Source organism: Ceratotherium simum, chromosome 4 (genome assembly GCF_057802395.1).
Source record: "Ceratotherium simum simum isolate JZ-2026a chromosome 4, ASM5780239v1, whole genome shotgun sequence".
In the NCBI taxonomy this organism is placed as follows: domain Eukaryota; kingdom Metazoa; phylum Chordata; class Mammalia; order Perissodactyla; family Rhinocerotidae; genus Ceratotherium; species Ceratotherium simum.
The window spans coordinates 30,839,228-30,857,381 of record NC_141903.1 but is presented as its reverse complement, the minus strand read 5'-3'; the positions used below and the strand labels follow the sequence as shown (position 1 = coordinate 30,857,381).

At 41.7% G+C, this 18,154-nt stretch overlaps 2 protein-coding genes across 3 annotated transcripts in view; one reads left to right on the top strand and one right to left on the bottom strand.

Annotated features, from left to right (window-relative positions):
• SH3RF2 (SH3 domain containing ring finger 2) overlaps window positions 1–539 on the top strand; it is a 132,567-nt gene extending 132,028 nt beyond the window's left edge. For both annotated transcript variants that reach the window (XM_014794855.2, XM_014794848.2), the window contains exon 11: window positions 67–539. The gene's annotated coding sequence lies outside the window, so the exon portion shown is untranslated. The remainder of the gene's footprint in view (window positions 1–66) is intronic.
• Window positions 540–638: 99 nt separating this feature from the next.
• PLAC8L1 (PLAC8 like 1) overlaps window positions 639–18,154 on the bottom strand; it is a 32,581-nt gene continuing 15,065 nt past the window's right edge. The window contains exons 3-4 of the mRNA XM_004420034.2: window positions 6,932–7,068; window positions 639–5,814 (exon numbers count right to left, since the gene is read on the bottom strand). Of these exons, the coding sequence (XP_004420091.1) occupies window positions 5,674–5,814; window positions 6,932–7,068 (278 nt within the window). The 3' untranslated portion in view covers window positions 639–5,673. The remainder of the gene's footprint in view (window positions 5,815–6,931; window positions 7,069–18,154) is intronic.

The following is an 18,154-nucleotide window of genomic DNA, read 5'->3' as shown; positions in this document are numbered from 1 at the left end:
GAACTATAGTCCTTCCCAGGCTGCATTCACACACAATAGATTCTGAAATCTTTTTCACCTTCACAGACCCTGCCTTGGTAATCTTCCCAGGAGGAGCCAGCAACAACTGGGACACTGATGACAACAAATGATCTTCTTGGATGGAAACTGCTCAATGGAGAGTTGTGGACCATGGGATATTCCTTGGACATAAGGGATGATACAGGAATACGAATAGGCTGGCCTCCAAGACAGAGGGTAACAGGAGAAACAGCAAGTCTGTCTTTACCCATAGTGTCAATGGGGGGTGGGCCAGGATGGAGAAAAGCAAAGAATCATGTGCTGTTACAGGTGACACCAGACTCCCTCCCATCCCTCCTGTTATTCCATTCTATTGTCAAAGCCAAACTTTATCTTGCCAATTTCTCATATTTTGGCACCTAATTGACAAATGAAAAAACTGGACATCAAATGCCTTCCAGATCTGTGACTGGCCTGTCTCTCCAGCTCAGATTTAGAGCCGTGCAGGGGATGGCATAATATTCTTCTCTTGGGTGTTCAAGCCAGAGAGGCCAATGCTTCTTCACAATGTCCCTAGCCTTCACCCCTTCCCCTGACTCCCACCTGAGCATCTTGCATCCCTCTGCCGCAACCTCCATCTGTTCCACTCCAATTCCATCCTGTTTCCCCCACCGCCTTCCCTGACACCTGCTGATCCAGAGGGCTTCTCTTAGAACACACTGATCTGGGAAATAAGGACTTGGTACATAAAGAATCTCAGATAAGAAAAATCCATGATGTTATGAGAGAGATGCCACAGACTGCAACGCTAACAGAGAGGCTATTTCAAGTCTAAAGATATAAAAATTAGTTAGAACCATGCATTCCTTTTTGCTCAGAAATAAGTCATCTTAAAAGACAAGTCATTAGAAGATATTCTACCCCTGGTTTAAAAAACTGTAATTTAAAATGCAAATTTTACATTATCTGTGCTAAACAGAGAGAGACATTGCACAGATAAATGAAATTCACAAATACCGAGACTTCTTTGAGCCATACATTTTCATCTTCTATCCTAAGACATCAATAAGAGTTTCATTTTTAAAAGCACATGCTGCACTGATTATCAAAGACAATGACAAGAATGCAGCATTATTTGGATATGTTGGTTGTTTTAAAGTTCAGGATTATAATTTTGCACTGAAGCATCCTCAGTCTTTCATCCAGCCCTGCTTATAAGCAGGAGCAAGCATCAGCCAAACCATGAGCAGAGTTAAGGGTTGTATTTTGTGGTTACAGAAATGTTTTCTCCTATGTGAAGCTGTCACATGAGGTCTCAAACTAGCACCCATCTCTTAATGGGATGAATAACTTGGAATTCTTAATCACACCCTTCTCTTAGCTAACCCCAGAGGAAGGTGATAACAAGCAACAAGAAGCCCCAAAGTATTGGCTTTATCTACCCAGTAATTCAGTGATGACATCTCCTCACACATGGTCAATGATGGTGCTGCCAATTGTCAGTCATCCCTTTTCTCCGAACTACTGTGACTGAATGTTGGTTCCATTTCCTCTGGGACGAACTCAAGTTTGGTCAGCTCCTCTTTAGCCTCAGCAGCAATGAATATAGAGATGCTGCCTTCAGGTTCTGGAATCTATTTGTTGCTACCATGAGGCCTTATAGCCTACCTATAAATAGGTTTCCATGACTTTATTTTCCAGGGTAAAGTTATAGAATGTCAGAGTTAGAAAGAATTTTATTTTTATTGATGATGTATGGAAAGGTTAAGTATAGGCAAGCTGCCCACACAAAAGCAAGTTGTATAAACTTGGGGGGGGGCGGGGGGCAATGTAACTTTTAATCCCCAGAAACCATTAGACCACGTTGGCTAATTACAGCCTTGCCTTCAAGGCCTTCTCGCTCGATTTTCTTCTTATGTTGGCTTCCCCCTCTCACATTTAGAGCAACAGGAAACTACCACTCCTAATTTTTACACTTGCTGTTTTTTAAGTCTCTGGGAACTTTCCATGGCTTATAATGGAGGGTTTCGTGAAGATTTAGCTTTTCCTTTGAACCTGCCACGCCAATCAACCAAATATTTTCTTAAAACACGAAATGAAGAACCTGATTTGTTCCCAGCCAAACCAAGAAGCTTAGAAAAAGCTTTCCATTTCCTAAAGTTTTCATTTCTGGACTGTCAGTTCCAGCATATAGATTCCAAATAGTCATGGGTCCAAAGTGGCGGTGGTGGGGAGGCAGGTAATGATGAATTAGGATGGTTAGAATGATGCCAGCCCAGAAACTTACCCTAGAATAGTTTGCTAACCATGAAGTCTGAGTATCAACTCTTGGAATTGTTGCTTCTTATTACTATATGTTGGGTCAGGGGAGGGGGTGTTGTTTAGGGGAAAAAAGATGAAAAAGAAAATGGAAGGGGAGAAAAATTCACTCCTCCATGGAAATATAAGCAGAAAACCTATAGACTCATGTGTCTCTGCTTGCTTTTTAAATACAGTGTTTTTAATAGACAAAAAGAGAATCTTTATGAGGTAACATGTATGTGAATAATGTTTATAAAAAGGGTATAACATGTTAGTCATTATGGACTATTGTATAAATAAACCTTAGATATATAAAATATATAAATGTATAAAAAATTATTTTATAGGGCAATTGACACTTAAGGACTTTCAAACGTTTCACTTCTTTGTTCCAAAAACTAGCGACTTCCCAGGGCTGGCAGCTTATTTCCATAGTCTATTCCACTGTAAAGCTAGGGGATTGGGGGAAGGTTTGTTTGTTTGTTTTCCAGTTTTATAATTTCTAATCTGTGTGGTTACTTTGAAATGTCTGTTACATGTGTGTTGGTGTTGGTGTTGTTTACCCACATGGAGTCATCAGAAATCCGTCCCACACTTTGCATCTTGAAAAACCAAAAGGAATTTTCTAGTGAGAAGAAAAATACACAGAATATGCCTTCACTGTTGGGTAACTCTCAGATTTGTACCACTGACAGCTTTTTGTAAGTCTGAGGAAATGGAAAGTTTAATATCAGAGTTGTCGTGTCTCATGTAAATATTTAATGTCGGATAACTTTTCCTCTGGGAAGAAACCACATATTTTTGTTAACTCCTTTTTTCTTGGACTTGACATAGTCTACAGGAAACCAGAAGTCCTGACCCTGAGCTACCTTGCTTCAGGACCACTCTCCACCATCAGTTTTCAAAGAACTATCCACATATTATTTCTCCATTTCATGTTCTGTGATTCAATGGTAGAATCAATGTTTTTAGAGCCCAGAGTTTTACTTTTTTGGGGTTTGTGGCTCTAAGGAAGCATTAAGTTTTCTCTTTTCCACCCAGGCTGATGAAAAGAAGCAAAGGGAAAAACTGAGGCTTCCTTGCTGGAGAGGTCCCCTCGCACCTCTTTCGTCAGCAGAGAGAACTGTGACAGTGACTGGGGAATGAAATACTGTCTGCTCCCCAAGGAGGGATAGCTCAATCATGTGAAAGTGGAGAGATTACCCAAGTCTCCTTTGCCAAAAAAGCATATTGTTCCCAGCTATAAGTTTGTGAAGCCCAATATGTGTTTTGGCCTGAAACAATAAAACAGGTTTATTTTCACTTAATAGAGTTGTCCCTCAGGCCTGGTTTTTTCAGTAGCTGGCTTGAAGAGGGAGTACATTATCATAGATTAAATGTCAACATTGGGCATTTAATTTTTCCCAAAGGGCTTTGGCTCCTGGCAGCTGCTCTGAACATCCAAAAGGGAGAGCTGGGAGAAGAGGAATCACTTTGTCAGACGGGAATTGCTTAGTTGCTTAGTTTCGGTGGGGATGCCTGGGGGCAGGAGTGAGTGACACTTCATCTCCATGCTCACCAGGATAAGTTCACCTCCTAGAGCAAACTTTGGCTTGTACAACCATGAGGGTCCAAGAAGGCCTCTTGGCCAGTAGCCTTCTCTGCTTGCTTAGTGCAGAGGTTAGAAGTACAGCCTCAAGAGCCCCACTGCCTGTTACTTAGCAGCTGCGTGGCCTTGGGCAAGTTACTTAACCTCTCTGTGGCTCAGTTTCCCTTTCTGGAAAATGGAGATATAATAGTACCTTCCTGAGGGATGTGAAAGATTAAGTGTCTTAAAACATATAGAATGCTTTGAACAGTGCTGGCACATACAAGTACTCAATAAAATTAGTGTTTTACCACCTTCACAATGTTCACCATATCCGTCAACCATCTATATTATTATTTATTTAATATTCTTATTTTAATTAACTCAACTTTAATCTAAAATTTAATTGAAGAGAAAACTTTATATCTCAACTGTAAATGGAAAATTATATAATTTGCTATGAACATAAGGTAACAGTAACATAGTAATAATAGCTCACATATACTGAGTCCTTGCTACTTGCCAGCCACTGTGCTAAGTGTCTTGACTGGTTAGAATCTTCACAGCCCTATGAGGTTAGTACTATCATTTTACAGATGAGGAAACTGAGGCACAGAGAGATTAGCAAATTTGCCTGTAGTTATACAATTAATATGAAGAAGGCAGTTCAGGCTTCAGAACCCAGGCTCCTCAGCACTGCTCTGTGCTGCCACCCTAACAAAAACAAGAGTACTCGAGTCACATGGTAGGTGGTTGGTGTATTAGCTTCCTAGGGCAGCTGTAACAAAGTACCACAAATTAGGTGGCTTAAACAGCAGAAACTTATTCCCCCATAGTTCTAGAGGCTAGAAGTCCAAAATCAAGATGTTGGCAGGGCGATGCTCCCTCCAGAACCTCCAGGGGAGGATCCTCCCCTGCCTCTTCCAGCTTCCGGCAGCCCCAGGCATTCCTTAACTTGTGGCAGCACCACTCCAATCTCTGCCTCCATCTACATGTGGCCATCTTCCCTGTGTGTGTCTCTGTCTCCGTGTCTCTTTTCCTCTTCTTATAAGGGCAACAGTCATATTGGATTAGGTCCCACTTTAATGACCTCATCTTAACTTAATTACATCTCCAAGACCCTGTTTCCAAATAAGGTCACATTCACAGATACCAGAAGTTAGGACTTTAACATATCTTTTGAGGGGGAAGAGGGGACATAATTCAACCCATAACAGTTGCCTACCTAAGGCTCTGAGGCTGGGGCTGAAGATGTGCAAGTGCAAGATTAGCAGCAACCCGAGACTTTCTTTTTTATGCATCCAGGACTGCAGGAGTCAGGACAAGGGAAGGACAATGCTTCTGTGTTTCAGTGACATTAGTGCCCAGTCAGGGTTCTAACTAAAATTAACCATCTCCTGCACCATCACTGGTACTTTTGGAAATGGGGCTTAGCATAAGAAAGCCATATAACAATGCTTCCAGCTTTCCAGACACCCTCATGAAAGGATGGCAGTAGGAAGATGCAAAAAGATGCAACCTTCCAAAACTCCAGGCAGGAGGTTTTGGAAGTTTTGGGAATGCAACCTTCCAAAACTCACCTCTAGAACCTGCCTTACGTGGCTGAACTGGAATAGCAAATCCAGACGAATGACAGAGTCTTTCTTCATTGGGGGCATATGTAAAGAAAGAACACTGGTAAAGACAGCGGGGGGACAAGCATTTATTTTCATACTATTTCAGTAAAAATGTAAGAAGAAGAACAATCTCTCTACTAAGAGGAATTTGAGAGAAGGGCTTGGGAGATGAGAAGTTTTCTGGCTCTGTCAAGTAAAGGTGTCCTTAGTTGAAGGGGCTGCATAGATTTCGTAGAGTTGGGAGGTCCTCATTTTGAGTTCCCGGGCCACCTGACAGATGGAAAAAGGCCAACAGCAGTGCACCGCCAGCCAGTCCTCGCACAGTGTGCCCTAGGGTGAGACCCAGGTCTCTGTTTTGTAGCAATCACACAGGCTCGTTTCCATTAACCAGGGACCTCTACAATATTACCTGATGGCCCATCCCATCCACTGCTTCCAAGATCCACCAGCACCCTTCAGTCAATACCCAGGGACACAGCTCCACTGAGTTACCCAAGTGCCAAGCGGCTCAATTGCTAACCAATCCTTGCAATTCAGAGACCTGCTCTTAGGGCTTTTGATATGGGCTTCATACTTGAAACCACATATTTTTTCTTCTCTTAGGACTTAATATTTATAATTATTTTATTTCTTTGGAGTAATAAATACACATGGTCCAAAATTCCCACAGTAAGAAGGGAGAGGAAGCAAAAAATAAATCCCCCTTCTATAGCTGTCCCCAGCCACCCAGTTACCTACCTGGGGGCAACCATTATCGGCAGTTTCTTATATATACTTCCAGATAAACTGCATGTCTATGCAAGTATATACATATATAGTCTTTTTATGAAAATAGTTGCATACTTCTATGCCTTGTTTTTTGTTTGTTTTTTACTTAAAAATATCTCTTAGGGATCATTCCATGTGAATATACAAAGAGATGCCTTTTTTTAAACTGTCCACATCTTAATAGGTCTGATCTGTCTGTCCTCAATTTGTCATTGTACCTCAGTCTCAGCTGCACTGGAAATTGACTGTCTGTTTCTTTGAATGGTCCCCAGGGAACCTCCAAAGTGAATTCTGCATATGCCACATAGGCTACATTTTAAGTCAGACCATCCCAAGTATGTCCTCCAAATTTGGTGCAATTCTACCTGTCAACTTCTCTTGACGCAATAAGAGACAGAGAAACAGAAGTGGCCCATTGACCAATAATCTGCATTCTAATAGGTCCCCCTAGGAAATACCCTTCACAATGTGTCATTTTGGTTAACATACATCCTAGTAACGAATGAAATCAGAAATTTCTTCCCTTTCCTTTCCCAAAGTCTCCCATTAAGCGTGATGTTTTTAAGCATCCTTGGCCACACCTTTTTTTTTTTTTTTGGAAAATCACAGGTTTGAAAGGCATCCAGGGTCTCATATAGATCCAGGTTCATGGTTCACATATACGTTCAAACCCACTTACCCGTATTTTATGTCTCTCTCTGGTGCCAATTCTCAGTGCAAAGGTGGACCCAGGTAACAATGGCCAACAAAGACATTCTCCATAATGCCTGGCGATGTCACACTCAAGACACAGTGGACAAAACAGACCACAGAAACCTGTCAATAACCAGATTAAAGAAAGCCAGCATTCTCCAATGTTCTCAGAACAACTTTATGTCTTGAGGAGCAGGTACAACCCTATGCTGTCAATTTAATGCTGCATTGTCTCCCTGAAATTGGGGACTGGGAATGAATAACCAATTCTCAAAACTCAGTGTACGAAAATCGCCATAACTGAGCTACATCGAAATTGCCTTCTTTTGTTAAACACTGGCAAAGCTGAACCTGATACAATTCTGTTAGCATTCACAATGGTAATTGTTTTTCCTGTCAAGAGAAAAGCATTAAATCATTTTTTTACAGTTGAATCATAACTCTTGCTTATACGATGTTCATCTACCTAATTTCAATATTTAAAATAGACACAATATATGATACTTTTGAATAACAGGCATCTTTTTCTATAAATGTGATGGAAAGCTCTTTTATGGTACACTGATTCTGCCTGCTATTCTTATCAGAGCTTTATTCTATTTCTCAGGCCAGAGGTTATTCTAATTTTTGCTAGTTTCTTGGAGCCACTGACATCTGCCAGTTTTAATCCGTAAACTATTAGAGGCTTGCTTCCTTGAACATCGACTGGAAACAGTTTGTCATTTATTCATTCATTCATCTTTAACTACTGATATTTCCTACACATTCCGCATGAACCATCTAACACGGAAGTTCTGTTTTAAACGTTTTGGGTCACAGACCCTTTTGAGAATATGGTAATAGCTACGAACTCGCTCCTCAAGGGAAAAGAAAAGTACATGCACATAGACATGCAAAATTGTGCATCCAATTTCACGGGGTTCAAGGATCCATTGAAAACTGTCAACTGACTGCAGGTTAAGAACCCCTGATGTACAGTTAAGATGTTCGGTCATGTAGCACTGCAAAAGATGACAACCTTGATGAATACCAATAATTAGTACTATAAAACAGCAAAAAAAAAAAGCTAACAATAACCTTTAAAAAATATATTCAATAAATATGTTATTCAGGCACAATTTATATACAAGAAAATGTACAGATCGTGAATGTTCAGTTGGATGAGTTTTGACAATCATATTCACCCAAGTAACCAAACATGTAGAACACTGCTCCCACCCACAAAGTTCCCTGTGCCCCTTCCCAGACTACCCCAATCCTCCCACCCCCACTCCAGAGGCAACCACTACTCTGCCTTCTATTTCCATAGATGAGTTTTACCTCTTCTCGAACTTCATATAAACGGAACCACCTTTACCTTTATATCTTTCTTCTTTTGTTCAACATCCTGTTTCTTAAGGTTTATCTGTTGTTATGTGAATTTGGAGTCTGTTCTTGAGTAGAGTTCCAATGTGTGAATATCCCACAAATTGCTTATCCATTCTCCCATTGATTATTCCATTTTTTGCTATTATGAATAAGTACTAGGAACATTCATATGCAAGTCTTCATGTGGACATATTTTCACTTCAGTTGGGTGGATTCCTGAAAGTGGAATTGCTAGGTCGTGGGGTAGATTTATGTTTAACTTTACGAGAAGAAAACAGTTCTCCAAAGTATTTGTACCATTTTACACTCCCACCAGCCATGTATGAGAGTTCTAGTTGTTCCACATCCTAACCAACATTTGCTATTGCCGGTCTTTTTTATTTTAGCCATTCTAATGAGTGTGAAATGGTAGTGACCATAGTCTTTTAGTGCACCAGACACAAAGGCTCACACACCCTGCCACTAGCACCCTAGAAGAACCTCCTGTCAAAGGCCTGTCTCTGCTTACCCATCCCTCCCTCTCCCCCCAACAGTTAGGAGTGCAAAGTCCCACTCCCCAATTCAGTGACAAAGAAGCAAAAAACTAGGAATGCTGTTTTATCTTAGAACCTCCAAGGACGTTCCAGGACTCGGAACTTCTTCCACTTCGCATAGGGGTTGAGGTAACACACGTGCACAAAGGGCGTGACACGGACTGGGAGTGGGGGCAAGGAGCAGCCTGCCATCGAGGAACAGAATATCTATTTCCTCCTTCAGGAGTCTTAAGATAATTGCTATATCAGGTATGGCAGGCATCACTTGCCCCAAAGCAAACTCTGAATTCAGCCTTGAGTAAGTCTTGGATGTTTCACCCCACATTTAAAACAAAAAATCATTTCTCCCAGTGAAATCAGCAGGGCCCACCAGCACTGACAACTGGTATGAACAGCTCAGAGGACAGCAAATGGCCAGTAAACTTACAGCGAGTTCAGAGTGGCCATGCTGTATGCAACCTTGAATTAGGGGACTTTGAAATCATGGCACATAAAAATCAATCAAATCTCATTTTACGCATGGATTATGAAATAGTGTAAATCCCTGCAAATAAAAAATTAATCGAAAATTGCACAATTACAGAGCTGGCGAGCTAAATGAATAATAAATTGTGCTTGAACAATTGCCTGAGCTGCACCACTTTAACTGGCAAAGAGAAATGCCCACCATCCTTAGTAAGTATACTGCAAAGAAGTTGTTTTGTGCATTGAAACTCCTGCACCTTATATTTATGATTCATATGCCTATTTTAAAAACACACGCTGTCATTTTTATTTTTACTCCTCCCTATCATATAACCATGTTATCTAAGTGTTCGTTAGGAGGTGGTACTTGATGCCGAAGGAAACACACCCAAAATTCAATTACCGTGGGACAGAAGTCAGATATGATAAAAAGCACTATGAAAGCCAAAATTTTATTATAGAATAGTTAATATTTAAACAGATTTCACCATATGCCAAGCCCTGCTAAAAATACTTTGCATTTATTAACTCTATAATTCTCACAACAATCCTATAAAAGAGGTACTTTTTTTTTTTGAGGAAGATTGGCCCTGAGCTAACATCTGTTGCCAATCTTCCTCTTTTTCTTTTTTTCTCCCCAAAGCCCCAGTACATAATTGTGTATCACAGTCATAGAGTCGTAGCTCTTCTATGTGAGATGCCACCTCAGCATGGCTTGATGAGAGGTGAGTAGGTCTGCGCCCAGCATCTGAACCAGTGAACGCCGGGCCCCTAAAACGGAATGTACGAACTTAACCGCTATGCCATGGGGCCGGGCCCTAAAATAGGTACTCATATTGTGCCCATTTTACAGATGAGCAAACTAATACCAAAGGATTTAAGTAACTCACCCAAGTTCATACATTTGTTAGGAAGGGGCAGAGGCCAGATTTGAACTCAAGAAGCCTGGTCCTAAAGTCTTAACTACTACACATAACACATATGTCCATATGTTCTCATGTTTTATGTATTTATCTAGTATGCCACAATGGTCGTGGATTTGCGTCCTCCAAGACAGCATCCTCACTATCACTACTTTATATTTGCTCCTGTGGGACAGTCTTAAATCATGCAACTTCTTGAGGAAAAATCCTTTGCATCAAGTGTTACTGCTTTGTACTGTGATGGAGTGCAGTGGGAGAAACACTGTCAGCTCACACCTCAAGAAGAGATGCACATGGGCCGGCCCCGTGGCTTAGCGGTTGAGTGCGCCCGCTCCGCTACTGGCGGCCCAGGTTCGGATCCCAGACGCGCACCGACGCACCGCTTCTCCGGCCATGCTGAGGCCGCATCCCACATACAGCAACTAGAAGGATGTGCAGCTATGACATACAACTATCTACTGGGGCTTTGGGGAAAAAAAAAAAAAAAGGAGGAGGATTGGCAATAGATGTTAGCTCAGAGCCGGTCTTCCTCAGCAAAAAGAGGAGGATTAGCATGGATGTTAGCTCAGGGCTGATCTTCCTCACCAAAAAAACAAAACAAAAAGAAGAGATGCACAAGAGTAGGATGATGGAATCTTCTGTCTTAAAGAATCTCTAGGAGAAAATTTTGCAACATATAGCACAGGCCAAGGGTAAGTATCCAGAACATGCAAAGAACTCCTACAAATCAACACATAAAGGATTAAACAAAAGAAAAAAATGGGCATAGGACATGAGCAGGTAATTCATAAAAGAGGAAATAAAATGGCCAATAACAAACATGAAAAGTTGCTCAATGTCATTAGTAATCAGGGAAATACATATTAAGACAATCAGAAACCACTTATTACCCATAGGAATGCCAAATTTTTCTAAGTTCTTTAATATTAAATGTTGTGAGGAGCCATAGAGAAATAGATACTCCAGACACTGATGGACGTGGAAGTTGGCACAGCCACTTGGGAAGGCATCTGGGCTGAATCTAGCAAAATTAAATCCTGTAGTTTCCAGTACTTCCACTCATCAGTATCCACCCTAGAGTAATGCTTACACATGCACACAGAGGCAGGGACAAAGATATCCACTGCAGTCTTATTTGTAGCTTGAAATTTAAAATAACTTAAATGTACATTAATAGATGGAAGTGTAAATAAACCATGATGGTGTAAATCACACAGTCAACCTTCTGTATCGGTGGGTTTCCCATTTGTGAATTCAACCACTCGCGAATCAAAAGGCCTACGATGGCTGCATCTGTACTGAACATGTACAGATTTTTTTTCACCATTATTCCCCCAAACAATACAGTATAACACCTATTTACATAGCATTTATGCTGTATTAGGTATTATAAGTAATCTAGAGAATATTTAAAGTATACTGGAGGATGTGCATAGGTTATATGCAAATACTATGCCATTTTATATAAGAGACTTGAGCATCCTCGGATTTTGGTATCCAACGGGGTCCTGGAACCAACTCCCCATCCCCACCCTGTGGATACCAAGAGACGACTGTACTATGGAATAATTCAAAATGCAGTGAGGGCCAGCCCAGTGGCGTAGCAGTTAAGTTCGCATGTTCTGCTTCAGTAGCCCAGGGTTCGCTGGTTCAGATCAAGCCATGCTGAGGCAGCGTCCCACATAGAAGAGCTACAACTCTACAACTACGATACACAACTATGTACTGGGGCTTTGGGGAGAAAAAAGAAAAAAAACAGGAAGATTGGCAACAGATGTTAGCTCAGGGCCAATCTTCCTCACACACACCAAAATAAAATAAAATGCAGTGAAAGGTCAATTATCAACAGAGTTAAATCTCTAAGATATACTTTGAGTTTAAAAATTCAAATTGCATAATGGTATGTACAGCATAATACCATTTTGCTTTGTATAAAGAGTTACAAAGCAATAGTATATACTGCTAATGGATACATATGTAAATACAGAGAAAAAGATCTGGAAGGAAATCCTTCAAATTGATTTAATAAAAAAGAGGGGACACAGTTCCCTTTTCTGTAACGTTTCATTTTTTTAAATAAGGTGAACATATTCATGTGTTATTTGTGAAGTGAAAAAGAAAGACATATACCATTTAATACATATACCATATTTTTTTTTTTAAGAAGCTCAGGCTCAAAAGGGATTTGAGGCATAAACTCAGCCTCTTCCTCTTACACCCAGAGGCCTAGTGGTTATGTAAGCACCCACAGCCTAAATGTTCCTGGCCTGTTCTCTGAGATGGGCTCCACCCTCGTGCATGGAACGTGGTTCATGATTCATCCTTCTAACTCACAGGGGAGTCGAGATAAAAAGAAGAAGCCTACACAAGAACAGAGTGTGGAGCCCCAGAGAGCAGAAGTAGAAAAGGTGGGTGGAAACTGCAGTGAGGCACCTTTCAGATAAATTATTGCAAAAAGGCAGAACCATGTAACAATAAGAGATGCTCAAAAAAGGAATGCGGTGCCAGCCCAGTGGCGTAGTGGTTAAGTTCACATGCTCTGCTTCGGTGGCCAGGGTTTGTGGGTTCGGATCCTGGGCGTCAACCTGCACACTGCTTATCAAGCCATGCTGCAGCAGCATCCCACATATAAAATAGAGGAAGATGGGCATGGATGTTAGCCCAAGGCCAATCTTCTTCAGCAAAAAGAGGAGGATTAGCCACAGATGTTAGCTCAGGGCTAATCTTCCTCACCAAAAAAAAAGGAATGGGGCACACTCATACATTGTGGGTGGGAGTGTAAATTAGTACAACTTCCAAATGGAGAGCCATTTGGCAACATCTATCAAGATTTAAAATGGTACATACTATTTGACCAGCAGGTTTACTCCTCAGCAATTATCCAACAAATAAACTCACACACATGCAAAATGACATCTGTACAAGAATAGTCATATAGCATTGGTTTGAATAGCAAAAAGTCTGGAACCACATACAGGTCTGCCAATGGGAATTTTTGGATAAATAAATTATTGTACATTCACACAATGGAATCTACGCAGCAATTTAACATAGTAACTCCAGAAGTGCTGATGTGGTCTGATTACCTAGATATATTGTTAAATTAAAACAAGCAGGGCCGGCCCCGTGGCTTAGCAGTTAGGTGTGCGCGCTCTGCTACTGGTGGCCCGGGTTCGGATCCCAGGCACGCACCGATGGACCGCTTCTCCGGCCATGCTGAGGCCGTGTCCCACATACAGCAACTAGAAGGATGTGCAACTATGACATACAACTATCTACTGGGGCTTTGGGGCAAAAAAAAAAAAGGAGGAGGATTGGCAATAGATGTTAGCTCAGAGCCGATCTTCCTCAGCAAAAAGAGGAGGATTAGCATGGATGTTAGCTCAGGGCTGATCTTCCTCACCAAAAAAAAAAAAAAAACAAGCAAAGGTGCACAACAGCGTGTGTTTACAATTCTACTATTTGTGGAAATGATATACACACACATACAGCAAAAACTCTGGAAGGACAGATACCAAAATATTAACGATAGTTATTGCCACCAGCTGGGATTACAGGACACTGCTTTTTTCTCTTATAGCCTTTTGTATTTTTCTTTTTTTACAATGATTATATGAAACTTTTATAATAAAAAAGAGTCATCCATTTTCATTTAAAATTTCTTTACATCTTTACAAGCATATAGTCTATATCCAGACTCAGGTAAGAGTGGTCGCCTCTGGGGAGGACTGAGTGGAGGGAGAGCAAGGATGGAGTACTTGCTTTTTCATACAGCAAAGGGGTAGGTACTTTTGCATTTTGCATCATGTGCATGGTAACCTACTCAAAATCATTTTTTTGAAGCACTGAGCTGGCTCCAAAGGAGAGGAGCCCTTCTCCCTGGAAATGTTCAGAAAGCCATGGCCGTAAGGTCCCTGCCAGGCACACTGCAGAGGGGATTTAGACAAGCAGGTGAGGGGCCAGACCAGCTGACCCCAAGATCCTTCTAACTCTGAGGCTTTATGATTCTTTCAATGAAGTGCAAGAAAGAAGGAAGCAAGTGAGAATACAGGTTAAAACTCGTTCATTGATGTGTCATTTAGGAAATACTTTTAAACGCCTCCTATTGGCCATGCTCTCTGCTGGGCACCAGAGGCCTGAGCAAGACAACAGTGGCCCCTGCTTTCAGAAAGTGTACGGTTTACCCAAGATACAGTTTGGGTACACAAATCCCAGTCTGAGACCTTTTCATGCCTCCTTCCTCTTCCAGAAAACCAAAGAAACTCCTGCCCTGCTTCATTCTACCCACCTTGGGCATCTGATGGTTCCTAGTCCACACCAGGCTCTCTACTGCCTGGTGCTTACGGTGTCCTCCACAGGGAAGACTGAGTGGCTGGTTCTTCCCATCTTTCAGGTATCAGCTTAAGTCAGGTCCTCAGAGAGGCCATCCTTTACCTCACTCCTCTATAATTTCCTTTCATTAACACCCTGTTTATTTCCTGCATGGCACTTATCACAGCTGTAATTATTTTGTTTTCATTTGCTTATTTTGCTTATTGTCTGTCTCCTCTAAGATACCATCTCTGTCTTATTCACTATTATGTCTATAACACCTATCAGATGTCTATACGTAGATAGGAACTCAATAAATATTGGTTGAATTACAAACCAATGTTGATTACACATTGCACATAAACCTTCTCTGGGGCAACATCACAAACATTCCCAGAGCTGGAATACCCAGCCTTGTACCCACGATGCCACTTAGCAGCCACTTATTTCACCTTGGCTTCACCTTCACATCTGAGCCTTCAGCAACTACATCTTCAAAGGACACAGAAGCTCTCCTTTGCTAACCTCAGTGCAGTGCGAATTCAGATAAAAGCACAGAGGTGGGAAGAGGGAGGCAGTTTAAAAAATATAATTACAATAAAATGAAGAAGAAAATGTCAAAACAAAATGGAAATCATCGCTGTTCATAATGTACTCTTTGCTTAATGGATGACAAATTATAGCAATAATTCTCAACATTTAATGGAAAACCGTCCCAGGATGAGAATCTGGTGTGAACAAAGTCATGGAAAGAAGCTCTCCTTTTTTGTTCCCAAGTTTGCCACTCTTTTCACAGTGATTTGCTTGAAATGAAACTTTGTAGATGAAGTAGCCCTTTTAAACAAGGAAGGAAACAAACCCAGGTTTCAGAGCACTCGCTCCAGCTGCGTCCTGGGAATTATGGTGCAGATAATGTGTATAAAGTGATATTGCCTTTAAATTTTCTTCCGAGACAATTGGCTTAGAGACACTATGAGCAGTCACAAAATGGAGCCCCATCCAGGGAACAACAAGTAGGACACAGAATACTCGAGATCACCTTGTACTGTATATCATTAATACCCCTCCTCCATGGATCATGCCCAATTATAAAGAATATTGTATTTTTCCACATGGCCTTCCTTCTCCCCTTCCCCTAGGATGGGCTCCCAAATAGACAAGCAGGGAATCTTCAAGAGACCCAGTGTGGGGGCCGGCCTGTGGCTTAGCGGTTAAGTGTGCGCGCTCCGCTGCTGTCGGCCCGGGGTTCAGATCCCGGGCGCGCACCAATGCACCGCTTGTCAGGCCATGCTGTGGCGGCGTCCCATATAAAGTAGAGGAAGATGGGCACGGATGTTAGCCCAGGGCCAGTCTTCCTCAGCAAAAAGAGGAGGAGTGGCATGGATGTTAGCTCAGGGCTGATCTTCCTCGCAAAAAGGAAAAAAAGAGCGAGAGCCAGTGTGGTTGGTCTCCTGAACACTGATGGGAGTGGGGAGCAGAGCTAAGCAGTGAAGCAATGTTTAAAGCAGAGGGGGTGGCAAGAAGTGGTCCTCTCTTTGACCAACTTTTCAGGTGCTCTTAGAATTGTGTAGAAATCACTCTGCTGCAGCCAGTCTAAGTCTCCTGACTCAACTCTTTGTTCTCAACATGCTGGAGGATAATAAAAATTTATAATAGCAGTAATATTAATACCTAAGTGCACTAATACCTAAGATTCACTAAGTGCATTTTTGTGCATTTGTTGGGGTTTTCCTGGTAACAGTATCCCAACAGTAAATTTAGGAAACTCTCTCTTCACTATTGTGGGCAATATTGATAGGACTGTCATTCAGAATGCCCTGACCTACCCAAGCAATAGGCACAAGATCTAAGCTAGGTAAATTGCGCTCCATCTACTGAACATCAATTCTCAGACAAGAAAACAAAAAGATAAAAATGGTTAGAATTGACCAGACTGTCAGTTAGCTCCTGCTAAGGCATCTTGTCCCTTCTGAGCTGTTTTTAGTTGATTTTTCAATTCTGGGAGCTACTCCATAGCCTTCTAATGAAATCCAGTGTTTGCTTGTGCATTAGTTTCCTAGTGCTGCCATAACAAAATACCACAAACTGGGCATCTTAAAGCGATAGAAACTATTCTCTCACTGGAGAATTCTGGAGGCTAGAAGTCTGAAATCAAGGTGTTGGTAGCATTGGTTCCTTTTGGAAGCTCTGAGGGAGAGTCTGTTCCATGCCTCTCTCCAAGCTTTTGGTGGTTGCTGACAATCCTTGGCATTCCTTGGCTTGTAGATGCATTATTCCAATCTCTGCCTCTCTCTTCACATAGCCTTCTCTTCTTTGTGTTTGTGTCCAAATTTCCCTCTTATAAGAACACCAGCCATTTAGGGTACACCCTAATCTAGTATAACCTCTTTTTAACTTGACTACATTGCAAAGACCCTATTTCCAAATGAGGTCACATTCAGAGGTTCCAGGTAGACATGAATTTTGAGGCAGCACTATTCAACCCAGCACGCAACCAAAAACTCTCTGATCCACTTATGCTCCAAACCAGTATTGAGTGTGTTTTACGCATTACTTGCTTTAATCTTGACAACAACCCTTGAGGTGGACGCCTTTATTATCCTCATTTTAGAGGTGGAAAAGTGAAGATCCAAAGAATGTGTTCAAGGTCAAATGACCAGTAAGAGGCAGATTTAAGATTCAAGAAAAGGTTTATGTCTGATACAGACCTGTTCTTCTAACCACTACATTATATTCCAGGCTTTGCCCTACTCAGAAATGCATTGATGGCCCCCCAATCCCCAACTACAAGCTACGAAAGGAAATGGTCTAGTTCCCAATTTGGAGCTAGGTCTCCACACAGCTATTCTGCCTTCTCTGTACCTCAGTAACAGGTGACAACCAAAGTCAGAGAGAACCAGGAAGAATCCCAAGAGAATCAGAGAATGGCTGCCATAATTGTCTGGTCAAGTCCACATGGGTGGCCGTGGTAGAAGAACCCTGCTGAGCTCTGGGTCACACGGGCAAAGGGACAGGAAAGGGTAGGGTTTGGTGCTGGGCAGTCTCTTCTCTGTGAGGCCCGGGCAAACATTGAAGGCTCAAGCCTGGATGATGAGAGCACCAAAAAATGTTGTTAGAGCTTTTGCCTCAGCAAGACTCTCAGCTAAATAAGGACTTGGACCATGTAACAGCTCAGAGCTCTCTGACTGATCCATCCTGTGAGACTTTAGGGCAAATTCAGATCTTCCTAGAAGGCTGCAAAGGGTGAGGAAAGCCATGTTCTTCAAAAGTATTAGATCCAGGGGCTGCTGGATTGTGAACTTTAGTGACCCTCATCCATCAAAGGGGACCCCACCGAGTTGCTTCCTAGGGCTAGAGCATCAGGTCCTGGAAGGGGATACTGAAACTTGTACCAGAGATGGGTCAGAAAGTCCTAAGGTAAAAATAGAATCAATGTGCATTGAATCTTAAACCCCAGGGAAAATCATGTAGCTAGAGGACAGTGTTGTTGGTACTTCTTTATAGCTAAACCTGCGTCTGAAAAGATTTCAATCAATGAAGAGGGCTTCTTTTTGTGACTATTCTTATTGTTATAAGAGTACTACACATTCCTCATAGAAATACTACAGA